Genomic DNA, 15321 nt, shown 5'->3' with positions numbered 1-15321 from the left:
CGTGTTGGGACGACGCACCTTTTGACACGCCCATTGAGAGACCCGTGGGCGTGTGAGAGCCGGAGGAGCCGTTTTGCCAGCGCAGATAACGCTGCACATATGCGAGCGAGACCAAAGCTATAAAATGCGGTGAACTAATGGCATGGCTGTAACAATCCGCCCGCACCCTTACCTCTGCCGGCTAACACCATCCACTCCAATAGAAGCCGCCTCCGCCTCCCTCTTTACCGCCCGTTCTTCTGTTTCTCTTCCTGCTGGACCGTGGCAGTTATTAACATTGAGCGATAAAGGAGCTGAGGGTGAGGTGTGCGACACGTGGAAAGACTGTGATTTCAGTGTGTGCGTGTGCGTGTGTGCGTTTGCGTGTGTGCGTGTGTGGGTTGTCTGCAACATTTCATTGCACTCAGTCTGCAGTGTTTGTATACCCTGCACCCTTAAATTAAATACGGGTAAAGAAGAGTGTACGAAAGCTTCAATACTTTTGTGCACCATCAATAGCCTAGTCGATCTAGCCATATCCGTCCGTCTGCCTGTCAATCTGTCTGTCCGCTCTTGGATCCAACATTAAGTTCCTTGCAGATGATCGGAAGCTCACACTGTTTTTACGAAATCGATATATGTATATCGATTTTCTGATTTGCTCTTTTGACTCTATCTTGAAGCTCGTGATATCAAATTAGGGATGTAGGCTCTCGCATAGTAAATTTAGATTCCGTTTACTTCTCGGCGCAGGGTATCTGCTGGTCAGGAGAGCTTTCTTAATTGTTGTTGTTGTTGTTGTTTGGGTACATTTTTTTGTCGCCATGTCCGAAGTGACAAATGTGCCAAACTTGTGCGAATTGTAGGATGCACAATGACAATGCCAGGCGCAGAGCAGCTGCGGCCAAGAGAGATCGAGAGAGAGTGAGAGAGGGGGGGGGGGGGGGGGAGAGATAGAGAATTGCTAGTGGGTTAAATGTGCGCTTTCAAGGTCGCTGCCAGCGATGTGTTTCTGTCTGTCCGTCCGTCTGTCTGGGCGACCTATTGAAACTTTTCGCTCCCGGGCGGGTCAAAACTCTGCTTCAAGCCCCCTGCCAACAATCTGAGCCCAGCCCCGGGCATAGAAATATGATGTCCCCTTGGGGTAGCAGGGCTTAATTTATTGATTCTGTGCACACTGGCCAGTGCAGTGGCCAAAAGTTCCGGACCGCAACTTAAATGTGATTTGTGTAATTTGCGGCCAAGTCCAAGTCCGATTGCATTAGAACTTATGAGTATGCGCAAGGGCAGTAGGATTTCATAAGGATTGTGTGCACTCCTACTGCAGTTAGCCTGACACAAATTGCAGCTGGCTTACCTGCAATTCTCACAGCCCCAACTCCAGCCAATGGGCGAGAGGGGGGTGGGGGGTCTCATCATCTGATTCGCTTTTGGGCTCAGTTTTTACTGCTTAGCAGAAGTTTGGCCACTATCAAAATCAACCAACTAATATGTCTTTCGTATAATTTATGTGTGTGAGCCGCATAAAAACCGAAACCAAAGTCCACGCCCCAGCAACGTGCGACGGACGCGGCCGTAAACAAGCCAAGTGACACCGAGAACAACAACAACAATAACAACAACAACAACAGCAGGCTATTATGGACGGGGGTGTCTGTGCGGGTGTGTGTGGGGGAGAGGGCAAGAAAACTTTCTTAGTTGGCACACAAGGCACGTCCGCCTGTGGATACAATATGTCATTGTGGCTCCCAGCTCCTTGCCACATGAGTGCCAGCGCTGGCTGCGGGCCCCGCCGGAGCACTTGGAGTAACATGTGTCACTCGCGTCTCCGGCGGCAATAGCTGACGGTCAGCGCTTGTATGGGCAACAAGGTGGCAGAGGGGAAGGGGCTTGGTCTTGGGTCGTGCAGCGCTTGTTGACAGCACTTACGGCCTCAAGTACGGCGCATAAATTTTTGCATTCCGCCAAGCTAATAGCAGGAGGCTGCCTTTAGCTGGCTGCCCCTGCTGCCGGCTGCGTTTCGAATCGCCCACGAGCTGGCCTGCCCAAGTCCTTTCATTGTGTTGGCAGCACCTGTTTTCCTTAAGTTATGGTGCGAGTGTGCGTGTGTGTGTGTGTGTCACAGTTGGCATGCAAATCCTAAAACAATCACTTAAAGTTATACGTGCGGAAGGGTCACACTTGGCATCGCACTTGGACTTGGGTGCGGCTGCGGCTGTGGCTGCGCGCTTGCTCGCAGATTCGGGTCTCTAATGTTTGCTGTTCTGAGAGTTTATTTTGAGCTATTAGCAGCCCGTGTGCAGTGGAGGTCCTCCACAAAATATTCATGCATATATATATATATTCAACTGATAATATTTATCTTGGAGTTTGAAAAGTTCTTGGAATACTTGTTTTGAATTGGGGATTTATCTTCAATTTCTGTGTCTATTTTTATTATTATACATACATACATACTACTGTGAACTCTGTGCTATTTTGCATATTTATATGGATAAGTTGTTATCTCCATAAATTAGGTATTTCCGTTGGCGAAATTGCGTGCGCACATTTGTATTTATAAAGAATATTGCGAGTTAAATATTTTTTAACCTTCCTGATTTTCTACTTAGTAATATAGTGCATAAATATTAATTATGAATAATAATAATGGAAATGCATTTGCCAATGTTCATTTCTGCTTTGGCACGAGCGGGTATAAAAACTGCATAAATCGTACTTAAATGCAAAGCGTAATACAATATAGAAATGCCCACCGTGGTACACGGCACACTTTGTCTTGGAGTTGAAATCCGAGTGGACAATAAAAAATGGTGAATTGTGAATGAACACTGGGAATTCGGAATGTGGAACCTTGGAGTTGGCAGCGGAAAAGTTGGCAATAGAAGTTGCGATAAGCCACACGAAACGCCTTGCGGTGGCACCACACAATCAATGCACCACTGACCAGCTGACGAATTTGCTGCGCGGCACATTAATGCGACTAATGGTCAAAGTTTTATGCCTGTGCAACACTTGAGGCATTCTTGCCACAAGTGCCGCCAACTGGCAGCGCGCAACGCCATTCGCTTTAATACGCGTTTCACTTAAAGTGCTACAAGAGTTGCCACTCTTCCAGAAGTGTGCTACGACTCGGGCCAAAAGAGAGCGTTAGCCATGAAACAGAGCGTGACAGGCTGAGGAAGAGGGAAAGAGATAGGGAGAGAGAGCGAGAGAGAGAGAGAGAGAGAAAGAGCCTGCTGGTGGGTGCAGTTTAAGAGAGCGCAGGCGATTCGCTTATCAGCCAATGGCCCAAAGTTGTTGACAATGCTGACCTGTCCAAGGCGCAACAGCAACAGCGCCCAGAAGTCTGTCAAGCCCAAGGGTAGCTCTTTGTTGTTGTTCTTGTTCCTGTTCAAATTGTTGCTACTTTTACTCGAGTCGTGCTGTTGTTTCTGTTGTTGTTGGCGGCATCTTTTAAGAGAGAGCAAATCGGCCGATGGTAATTCGAAAAGCTTTTCGAGTTGGCATCGCACCAATCGGGCACAGCACTCGGCTCGGCAGCTGTCGGCAGTCGCGGCTCCTGTCGGCCATTTGGCCAGCCAGACTCGACAGTTGGTTATGAAATCTGAACGTGTTCGCACGTGCCGCACGGAGCACGCAGCAGCAACCAACCAGCCATCAAATCAAGCAGACATCACAAACTCACAATCGCCGCAATAAACAACAGAACTATAAACAGAACTATCAGCCAAAAAAAATCTCAACTACAAAAATCCAAAAAAAAAATAGAAAAAAAACCTCAACAAAAACTAATAAAAAAAAAAATAATCCAGAAAAAACTCCATTGACAGATCCAAATTCAAAAACCATATTCAAAAGTGTTTCGGAAAATCGTTACAAAATTCGACATTTCATCAATCAAAGCAAAATCACAATCAATTCCATCACAAGCTGCGTGCACAGTATATAACAAAATAATTAAGTTTTCTAAATACCCGTCGGCAATTATAAACTTTTTTTTCTCTGGTTTCAAACTCGCGCTTTGTGTTAGTTGATTTTTTTTTTTTTTTTTTATATTTTTTTTTGTATATAAATAAGTGTTAATAAGTGAGTATTTGATAATCATAAGAAATATATGGCAAAAATCGTACCTATAAGCCAGCATTGAAATGTGTGCGAAGGTAATGGAAGCTCGGAGATCGATTCAGATTTGAAGTAAATTCCAAGGCGCGCAATGTAAGTATTAATGTTTGAATGATTGAATGATTTTTATGGTTTTTATATATCCTATATATTGAATGTTTAATATGTCTAATAAATATGTTGCAAACAGCAGTGTGTATTTTTTGATGCAATTAAAAAAAAAACACAAAATAAAGTTGATTAGAATTGTTATTTTTTATTTTTTTATAATAAAATATACATTATATTGGTTTGACAAGTATAATAATATAAACATTATTATTAATAATAAAAAAAGTGCTAGTAATATTAATAATAAAATATAAATAACATTAATTATAATTCAAATAATAATAATACAGATAAAATTGAATTATAATATATAAAATTATTTATCATTGATAATTTTAATAATATTACTAATAATAATGCTAATAATAATTAAACGTATAATAATACAAATAATTAAATCTAAAAAAATATAAATATTATTAATATTATTCTATTCAATTTGAATATGTTATATGGCTACCTCTTTTGACTCGTTTAAATCTTATATTAAAGAGCGTATTAGAACCGTCAAAATCTACAATACTACTAATCTCTTGTAATAAAATAGTTAGTTATTTTACTTATCCAAAAGTAAGTTAACAATTTTCACAAGCTTGGCATTCGGTAATACAATTATTGCCATAGCTGGTGGTGAAAGTCACAGCGTGAGGAGTTAAAGTGGAGCCTAAAGAAATGTAAATTAAATAAATGAAAAATATTTCTTATTGCTTACAATATGCTAATGCAAACAAAACAAAAGGAGGCTCCAGAAGTGGGTGTGGATGGGCGTTTGCGTAGTCGGGAGTAGGAAGAAATTAAGTAGAGGCGGCAATAACAAATGTTCATATCAATTGGCGGCCGCAGCCAGGCAGCAAATCTCCAAACGCAAATGCTGTTAATATGGCTTTTAGTTGTTGTTGTTGCTGCTGCTGCTGCTGAGGCAAACATCTATGGCATGTGCTTAAGTTAATTATTATCAATTAATAGCTAATCACGATAAATGTGCATGAAAACGGGGCCAACAATAACAGCAGCAAAAATGGCGTTTCTCGGCGCTTAATGGGCCCAGGGAGGAGTGCGTGCTGCGCGGTGTGGGGCTGTGGGGCTGTGGGGGTGTGGGGTACGGGTAACCAGTGTGTTGCTGTGTGTGGTGGGGGGTGGTTGGCACGCAACAAATGGCCGTGACAGCAATAAGACATGGCTCCCCGCCAGCATATCCTGTTGATTTGTCACACGCAGCGTATGAACAATGCCTCGGCTAGTAATTAAAAATACGCATACGCACAGTGCGCCAGTTGTCAAGATATACGAGATACGAGTTACGAGAAATAGCGAGTCAACATACAAGCAGAACGAGGGAGACAAAAAGAAAACAAGCCTGACAAAACGCAATATAAAGGGAAAGAGAAACTCGAGCGTGTAACAAGTGATTGGGTGTGTTTCACCGTGAGCAATGCCGCAGCAAATTTATGTCCCACAGTGTCAGTGTCAGTGTGTGTGTATGTGTGTTAGTTGTGTGTTGTTGAACGCTTCTGCCTAGCAGCGTATTTGTCACCAGCCACAAAACAATACTCCATTGGCTTGGCTCCAATTTGCTAGGCAATGTTCCTCCCCCAACTTGCACACACTTTATGCCTCATTTTGGCCGTGTTTATGTCAAAGTTCTTTTTGGTTGACAAGCAGTTAAATTCGACTTACAGCTAAATTACATTTCACTCGCTCCATTTTATACTTATATATTCTTATCTAATCTTATCTTATCTTAGATAAGGAAATTATGTCATACCTTGTTATTCTTATCCTTTCTACTTATGGCGGCGCCTCATTGTTGAAGTGAACATTTTAAAATCCACATTTATCTGTTAATTTTGAGCTGTTTTGTCAGGCTCGTGTCATTGTTTTCATGATTATTGATAAAACTCGAAAGGTGTTTCCATAGAGTTTCAGGGTGTTTTTACTATGAAGAACACTGTGAAACCTCAAAAAAAAAAAGAGAAATCATTTCATTAAAATTTCAAATATATATGACAAGCCAAGGCTTGAACTTGGTTCAATGCAGGGAGTTGGTTCGAACTGTGATCCGAACCGGAGCTTATGGGTTTGCAGCCTTGATTCAAAACTAAATGAAGCTCTGGATTGAAAGTTATTATCAATATGTATAAAAATAGAATTGAAAGTTCTCTTGTTAATATATTCCTATCAGCTTAAAAAGTACATTTGAAGATGGGCACTTTTAGATGCTAGCTTATCGATGAGATAGTTGACATTTTGCAGAGAGAGTACTTCGTTCACATTCTATCTGTTGGGTCTTTCAAGCAGTAAAATGCATATTTCCACTTCTTTAAATTGGGATCGTTTTAATAAAAATTTCTACTTTAGACAACATAATTATGCTCCTTAAAAATGTGCGCTTCAGCATAAGCATAAGCAAATATGGTAATAAAAAGGCTGAGAAGTATTGTCATGGGCTTCGGCACTTGCACACATTTGGTTGCTTATTGCCCAGACAATTGAATGCACATCGAAATTATTTCAGTATTACGTAGTGCTAAAGTCCACTATTTTTTATTTAGTCTTGGCGCATTCAAATTCCCTTCATTTCGTGTCATAAATAAGTCACTCATCTAAACAGCTAGCAGCTAGCAAAAAATAGATAAATTCTTTTCATCAACCTATTTCGCTAGCATCTTAAAAATAATATAGTGTTATGACCACGTCAGCGCCTTTCTAATGAGCGTCGGCAACAGGTAAGCGCAGTTAGGTAGCTGACAAGGGACAGCAAGTGCGTAACTGAAAGGAAGACAGCTTGGGACGTAATTATTGGAATTTTCTTGAAGCAAAAAGAGGTCGAACTGTCGGCCAGTATGCATTCGAATAACTAACTTCGCCGTTTTCGTGTACTTTTATGCGCCGTTTTTTAGTCCTTTAGTCCTGTTTTTTGGTTGTATACAAGTAAGCATCTGTTTTGTTCGTCAGTTTATTAAGGGTTTAGCTTTTTTTGTGTGCTGCTTAGTTATAATTCTTTCAAAAACATTTCAATAAAATTTTTTAAAACCAACATAAACAAATGTTCCTCAAGCCTTAAATAACACGCGTTATACAAGAACATTTACCTCACATATATAAAAAAAAAAAAGAGCTAGAGAAAGAGCAAAACCCTAGCATAAGCAGCACCCAATCAGCCGCGCAAACACACTAGAAATATTCTACACTTGCAACCAGATCCAAACAAAGTCGGAGAATGGCAAACATGTCGATATTGCGCATCAAGCGCGAACTGAAGGAGGTCATGCGGGGCGACGATTTTGTCCAGGGCATGATCAAGCTCGAAGTCATCAACGACAACTGGACGAACTTGCGCGGCGAGATAAAGGGTCCGCGCGACACACCCTACGAGGGCGGCAGGTTTGCACTGGAGATCAAGGTGCCGGACACATATCCGTTTAGTCCGCCCACGGTACGCTTCACGACACGCATCTGGCATCCGAACATTTCGGCCGCGTCGGGTGTCATCTGCCGGGACATACTGAAGGACAATTGGGCTGCCGCGATGACTTTGCGCACGGTGCTGCTCTCGCTCCAGGCGCTGCTCTCCGCCGCCCAGCCAGATGATCCGCAGGATGTGTGCATCGCCTACCAGTTCAAGGCCAAGCCAGACGTATTCCAGGTGACGGCCAAGCACTGGACAAACGTTTACGCAGGCGGACCGCATGTCTTTCCCGATTGCGACACGAAGGTTCTATGCCTCATGGAATTGGGCCTCGACGAGCACGAGGCGCGCATACTGCTCTCCCGGGAGAATTGGAATTTGGATGGTGCCACCGAGCGTATATTCCCTTGAAAAAGCCAACAGACAGCTGTAGCTGTTGTATTTGTATGCACACTAACTTCTGACAAACGTTACAAATTCTAGCCATCAATCCCTATCAGTCAATCAATCAATCAAAAATCAACGGAATCCTGAAATTCCAGTTTTAGTCAGCAACAGCAGCGGCAGCAAGCGATACACTCACAATTTCCAATACGCAAAGACGCCAACTGAATTTGTAAATTTTACCCTATTTGTTGTTATTTTTACTTTTCCAAATCGATTTGTTGTGTAACATATATTTAGCTCCAAGCGAATTTCAATTAAAAATCATAAAATGAAGCAGAAATTTTCGCAAAGTGAACCCAATTTCCAGTCTAAACTCCACTCTCACAGCCTGTCTCCATGAAATGGTCGAGCATTGGATATAAGAAACCAATAATGGAAACATATCTCTGAGCTTTTCAAATAACAGATAAATTCAACAGACATATCTCCGCCTTGTTCATTTTGCCGGCGGAATTCTGTCGCTTATTTTCTGGCGAAATTATAACGCGCGGAACTATATCGTTTCCGAACGTTAACCTCTCCTCCTTGATCTTGGCAAGTTAGGTCGTCTTTAAGCGACATATCTCCACTCCGAATTTTGTCTTTAGATCGGCAAATTTAAGTCGCTTTAATCTGTGAAAAATAAATTGCATACTTATATTGATTTGCTTTATTTAAATGATGATAACTTGATGCCATCAAATCACAATTCTGTCCACTTAAAGCTCACAGGTTTGCACCTCAGAGCGAGCTCTGAACGTGCTGTGTATAGAATTTTAATGGCAGCAGTAATTCATCCGACTGTTACACACAATTTATAATTGTGCATTTATTACAAATCGAGTGCTAAAACGAGATCTGCTTTGAGTACAACTATTCTCAGTGGAAACCTTTAATTTACTAATTGAGAATACTCTACTCCGTGGCACTGCTGAGTGGCTGATTGCATTGGCTGTGGGCTGCTGAGCTACGCTCTTGCCAGATAGAGTCTTGGTCGCAGTCTTAGTCACAGCCAGAGCAGCAGCTGCATGGACGGGCAGACGGGGGGCTGGCTCAGAAAATGTGGGAGCTAGGCATTGGCATTGGTAAAAGGGAAAACCTGAAAACAATCGCCCTCATTCGCCCCCATTCCGCCAATAAACGACATTTTATTATATTCTCGGCATTGGGCTCGCCTGCGTTTCGCTCGCTCTGCTCTGAAGCCCAGTTCCGAACCTCCCGACTGCCACCCCTCCACTCGCCCACCCACAGCAGTTTTTTTTTTTATCGTTTCACTTACAAAGCGTCGCGCACTTTACGCTGATTGCGCGCTCTCGCAAACATTTTGCTTGCTTTTAGCCCCCAGACAGGGTACCCGGATCGGTTCGGTTCGTATCTGTGTCCGGGTCCGTGTCCGTGTCCGCGTCCGCGTCCGGGTCTGGGTCTGGGTATGCGCCACTGCCAGCTACTGAACTGGCCTTTGTTTTGAGGCCCCGCACAGACAGAGTCCATGTGGCTGATAGCTGTGACTATTACTGGATACGATTCGATGGCATTCAGTTTATTGTTACTTCCTTTTGCAATTATCCTTGTTAGTCGGCGCGCAGTCGAATCGAATGCCCCAAACTTGCCCGTCGCAACTATCATCATTATCATCATCTCCATATCATCAGCTGGTTGGTTATGTTTCGGTTTTTTTATTTTCTCTCTCTCTTTCTCTGACATGAAGCCTTAGATTGGTTTCGCTTTTTGGCTGCGCGTATTTTTTCCCTCTCTCTCTCTTTTGCTTTGTGGCCAGCATTTTACATTGGCTATTTAGCTAACGGCAGTCGAGAGGCTTAATGACAATAGGTGCTCCATTAATCAGCCGGGGTCCATGGTCATGCCCACTCCTTGCCCTTCCGCCCCCCATGGCGACTCCTGCGTTTTACGATATCTCCAATTGTTTAGCGACTGTCCGAAATCGCCTTAAAAGCGTTTCCTGGGAGTTCTCTCATGCTCATTATTTGCCTAATTAGGCCTGGTGGCCTATAACTGTAATTTCCCTATTTACTTTATTGTTGACTATTCTCTTCAAGGCTTTAATTGTCGTCGATCAAACATTTAAAAGTTATTAAATCTGATAGGTTATCATAAATCAGGCAAGAGAAATTCATTCGAGGCACACACAAGCTGAAACCATGACGGATAAGCGAATACACAACGGAACGAATTTCGGCCTAAGCATTAAGATTCTAACTTAATCGAAGCTAAAGAAAGTATTCAAAATATTCGAACCCTACACTTGTTAAGAAAGTCTTCTGCTATAAAGAAATGACAATAAATAAAAGGCATATAAATAGAAACGGATAAGAGTTAGGGGCATAAAATATTTATATATAATAACAATATTTATTTTTATTAACCGAACCTGAAAGCCAAGCAGTTGCTCAAAAAACAGACAAATCATTGAAAATGGTTTGTTTCTAAAAACTTTTCGAAAGTTTATCAAGCTCAGAGCATGGACTCATTTATTTACCCAAACTTGGTTGATGTAACTTCCATACGAAATTAAATGCAAAGTGCAATGTTAACAATTGAATGGACACTTGTAATTAAAAAATTTAATTGTTAAATTAAAATGGTGCAAATATATTAACCAAAGGCTGAATTCACAAATGTGGAAACCAGGTTCATGCTCCGGGCGTCATGGCAGGAAGAATTATTGACAATTGTTGTTTGATCTGCAGCCTTGATATATATATGTTGCATATTGCATAAAAAAGGTTTTCTTTATCGCTGAGCGCCCTTTGTGCTTTTGATTCTTAATTGGAATATTAAAGAACATTATAAGTAGCAATATCAACGCATTCAGCTGGCCATTTCAAGCATTGCCACAACAGCAGTGATAGCAGCAGCGGAAGCAGCATATAAACAAAACACACATAATGCATTGTACACACACACACACACACACACACACACACATAGAGGGAGAGATGGAATAAAAGTGTGGTACACACTGCGGCAAGCGGCGCTTAATTAAAAGCGTGCGAGAAATACAACACTCGAGAAGCGACAAGCGTGCAGCGGGAAGCGAGAAGCGAGGAGCGAGGAGCGAGCAGCGAACTGTAAGCCTTGAGCCATGGAGCTAGCTGTACGCTGCAGGCGAGTGAACTGAAATGACCAGGGAACGTGCAACGTGCAACGTGCAACTTGCAACGTGCAACGCGCTCGTTTTGCAGTGCCCCTTGTGGAAAGCATTTCCATTTGCCAAAGCCAAAGCCAACGCCAAAGCCAAAGCCAAAACCAAATTAAATTAATTAAATTGCAAGAAAATCTGCGCTGAAGCACGTGGAAATGTGAAAAACGTAGCGTCGTTGTTGCCATTGCCAGCGTCGACGTCGTCCAAATTAAATCAGCAGAGAAAAGTCAAATTAAGTAAAAGTTAGCTTAGGTTTGTGCTGGTCGCCTGGTTTGCGGGCGAGGCTGCTGCTCTCGGGGGAGGGTTGTATGAGGAGCGTTGCACACTTTTCTGTGTGCCACACACACAGCTGCCCGCTTGCATTTGCCCTTGCTGTGCCACGCTTTGCTTTCATTTTGTTTTTTATTATATTCTTACACATTGTTGGCTTTATTTTTTTTACAGTGTAGCGCCTCGACGCCTCTTCATGCGGTTAGCAAAGCGTCGCACTTGACTCAAATCGCAACTCCCACGCCCTGCCTCCCCCCTCTCTCTCTCTCTCTATCTCTATCTCGCGCTCGCTCTCTCCTGCATTTTTTGCAATTAGCGGAATTGTTTCACATTTGCTTGACGCCCCCGGTACCCCTATTCACTGGCCCGCCTCCGGCCATTCCCTTTGGCTGCGGTGTCCAGGCAACCGAAGTCGAACCGTGCCTGCAGTTTATCTGCGGTTGTCACTGTCCTGCTGCTCGCGGTTCTGCCCCCTCCTGCTGGTCTGGTGGTCTGCCCCTTCAGCTTGGCTTGTCGCTCGGTTGAGTTTGTCCCCCCTCTCTCTCTCTGTCTCTCACTCACTCTCGGGTTTCCTCTGTGTGTTGCAGCTTGTGTCCAGCAGTTTTTGGCGCCCTGTGGAAGTGTGCTAAATCTTTTAAAATACATCTAAAAACCGCGTGGCACACACACACACACACACACACACTCTCACACAGACAAAGAACAAACAGCTTTATGCACTTTACTTGTATTTGGCTAGATGCAGTCCCCTATACCCTTTACGCCCCCCACCTTTAACGCTGCACCGGCCCACAGCCTTTTTATCGTTCTATTCCAGCTGTTCCTGCGCGTTCGCCATTCTGGCGCTCTGGCGTTTTGGTGCACTCATGTGAATTTCAGTGGTAACCCAGTTTTCGTTTTAGGTGCTTAAAAGGTTTCCCCATTTGAATGCTGTTTGGCTTTGTGTGGGCGACAAACAACCAGTGCGGAGGGGCACTTTAATGGGGCGGGTCCGTGTCGAGGGGTGCTTTGGCTATGGCAATGGACGCACAGCAGATAATAGATCTGACAGCGCACAGTTTTAAATCGCAGCTGCCTGCAGAATTTACTTATGTAATCTCATTTTCGACAATTCGGTTAGTTAGAAGACATAAAACTAAGCCGGCGCAGAAAAACTGAAAAACAGAAAAACAAAAAATTCGCTCGCAGAAAATGGGAAAATTTTAGCCGCTAACGAGGCAGCTGGCGGCAGCTAACAGGAGGCAGCCGTTTCCTGGCCAGAAATGACATCCTCATCTTCTTCAGGCCCCATCCGCACTCCGCCCCAATTGCCCTTTCCATTACCATACCCAATCCCATTGCCGTTCCCATTCCCATCCTCAGCTTCGTCCTGCTCCTCCAGCACACTGCTCAAACGAGTTATGCGCATTTGCCCGCGAGCCGAGAGATTTGCGCTGCTCAGTTTTTGGTTTGGTTTCCTTCTGTTTGCCTTTGCTGCGGTGGCTTCTACTTCTTCTATTCGCTTTGGCTTCAGTTCTTTTCCGTTGCCAGGCATAAGAAATTTGCAGCCGAATTTGAAGGCGCAGGTATCCTGCATAAACCTAAAAACCTCAAGGCGTACGTCATTTTGTTTACATAAAATCAACCAAGTGGAGACAAGTGCTGATGCCAGCCAGAGGAGATGGTAGCTGGAAGATTGCTGATGGGTGATGCAGATGGGATTGGGACAGACAATGGGACCAAAAAAATCTTGCCAACATTACGGCTTTGCATTTGCATAATTATTATTGTAAATATATGGATGTATGTGCCGGAGTGTGCGTGTGTGTCTTTGCAAGTGTGTGTTTCGTGTTTATGTTAGGCCAGTGAAGGTATTTTGAAAGCAACATTTTCCATTTAATTTGCATTTTAACTGAAGACAACCAGCTGATAAGTGCCCACATTGCAAAACTGAGAAGGCTCCATGAAAAAAATGTGTATGTTCGAAACAAGGAGGATTCGGGTTCGAAATTCAGGCTTTTGTAGGGAAGAAAACAGATTGTAAATATGAGTATAGTAATATTCTTATTATTATTCTAACAGTAATAATTATTATTATAATAATTGACAATCGATAGTAGAGATGCGTACGAATTCAAAAAGGAATAATATTCCAAAATCATGAGATATTATATTCCCGAGATATTATAAAAAATGTATCAAAAATGTTGTGATTTTTGAACCGATCCCATTTTTGGTTAAAAACGTGATGCAACCCCTTGCATATTTTTAAATTTGGTGAAAATTTAGATTTTGATGTCTTGAACGCCAATCGATTATACTGATCCATACGAGTACCAAATGGCATATCATTCCAAAATCGGACAACATCAAAAATGTTTGACATAATGACCGAACCGTTTTGTGTCATATATTTGGATGTAACTCGGTAATCAATTGTAAGGATCCTTACGAATTAAAAAAGTTATAACATTAATATAATATAATATGTCAGAAAGTTTTTATTTTTCATTTAAATCATTTCTGCCAAATGAATTTGCTACTCACCTTTGACTTAATATTGAAAAAGATTTTAAATCTAAAATATTTTCTTCATTTTTTAATTTTGTTCATAGCAAATATATTATTTATTTTATTTAAAAAGAAAATCTTATGTGGTCTATTCATATCAAATGCCAAATCGTCAACTCGTAAAGCTTTCTCAAAATAAATCGGTTCACCTGTTGAAGGGGCAACTTTTTTGTTTGTCGTAGACTACACAGAAATATCAATAAACAGAAACAAAAAACACTGAAGAAACGTGGTTCTCATAACAAAGCGAACAAATAATGCAAACTATTCATTTCTAGCTGAGGTTCCAGATTTGAATGAATTAGCTCTGCCAATTGATGGCTGCTGGGGACAGGGACATCTCTGTGACATCTCAATCTTGAATGCTGAGTGGATTTTCATAAAAAGTTGCCAGCATATGCAGGTTTGAACGAACGACAGCTGCCACAGCACAGCGTAGTGGAGTGGAGGCGCTGCGCTTGGCTGTGGGAGCAGCATTACCCGTCGAAGCCTCTGAAAAGCCAAAACGGCAAAGCAAACATAAATGACAATGCATGCCACATTTTTCGCAGCAGCACAAAAATTCCAATTAAGTAGCAGCTGTTGGTAACTCGCTTTGAAAATTGAACAGCGAGGCATCAGGCAGCAGGGGGCACCGGAGGAGCCCAACCGAACCAAAACAAGCGAAGCTAAGCCAAACCTAACCCAAACTCAACCAAATCAAAAAGCACACACACAAAAAAAAAATGAAAAAGAAATGCTGAAAAGGAACAAGATGAAAAGCATAGTCAAAATGTGAATTTTGTTCGACTTTTCTTGTTCCGGCTACGAAATGAAAATCAATGTCACTGAGTTTGAGGCAACGCTGACAAGTCGACCAGCCTCAGCTGCTCTTGGCACAGCTTCCAGCTGCCGCCAGGCTTTCTGCTTTGAGCTCTGTGCCATGGGCCATGTGCACGGGTCAAGATCTTGACCACAGCAAAGATGGAAGCCCGTAACTTGGCCAGGCTGGGCATAAAAGTCAGAAACATTCTTTGGGCAGTAACCAGTAAATTCCCAATGCCCCCCACAACACCTCTTCTCGATTCGTGACAATTGGCCAGCCCATTAGCACCAGCATACATTATGTGGAAACAATATTTGTCTATACCTTAAGGCAGTGTAACAAGTTGAGCTTATTCTATAATAACTAAATGACATCTTTGATCAAATGACATTTGAACAAAACAATTATGTAATTACTGGTTCGTATTACCCAGCTTTGCCCGGTTCATGTTTCAGACATCACTTTTCCCGTCCACTCACCTTG

At 42.5% G+C, this 15321-nt stretch overlaps 2 protein-coding genes across 5 annotated transcripts in view; both read left to right on the top strand.

Annotated features, from left to right (window-relative positions):
- Window positions 1–4065: 4065 nt before the first annotated feature.
- The window catches only part of Dop2R (dopamine D2-like receptor), a 71251-nt gene continuing 59995 nt past the window's right edge, over window positions 4066–15321 (top strand). For 3 of the 4 annotated variants that reach the window (XM_064680965.1, XM_064680964.1, XM_064680962.1), the window contains exon 1: window positions 4067–4197. The gene's annotated coding sequence lies outside the window, so the exon portion shown is untranslated. Of the gene's footprint in view, window positions 4198–15321 lie in introns of all 4 variants that reach the window. The other variant, XM_064680963.1, reaches the window with a different exon arrangement.
- Window positions 7200–8351, top strand: LOC135427371 (ubiquitin-conjugating enzyme E2-22 kDa-like). Its single transcript, XM_064680858.1, has one exon. The coding sequence runs from the start codon at window positions 7436–7438 to the stop codon at window positions 8033–8035; it is 600 nt and encodes a 199-aa protein (XP_064536928.1). The 5' UTR covers window positions 7200–7435; the 3' UTR covers window positions 8036–8351.

Source organism: Drosophila montana, unplaced genomic scaffold (assembly GCF_035044405.1).
Source record: "Drosophila montana isolate Dmon_TW-CO22-7 unplaced genomic scaffold, ASM3504440v1 contig_2178_1, whole genome shotgun sequence".
Taxonomy (NCBI): Eukaryota; Metazoa; Arthropoda; class Insecta; order Diptera; family Drosophilidae; genus Drosophila; species Drosophila montana.
Note: the sequence above shows the minus strand (reverse complement) of the source record. Positions and strands in the feature narration are given on the sequence as shown.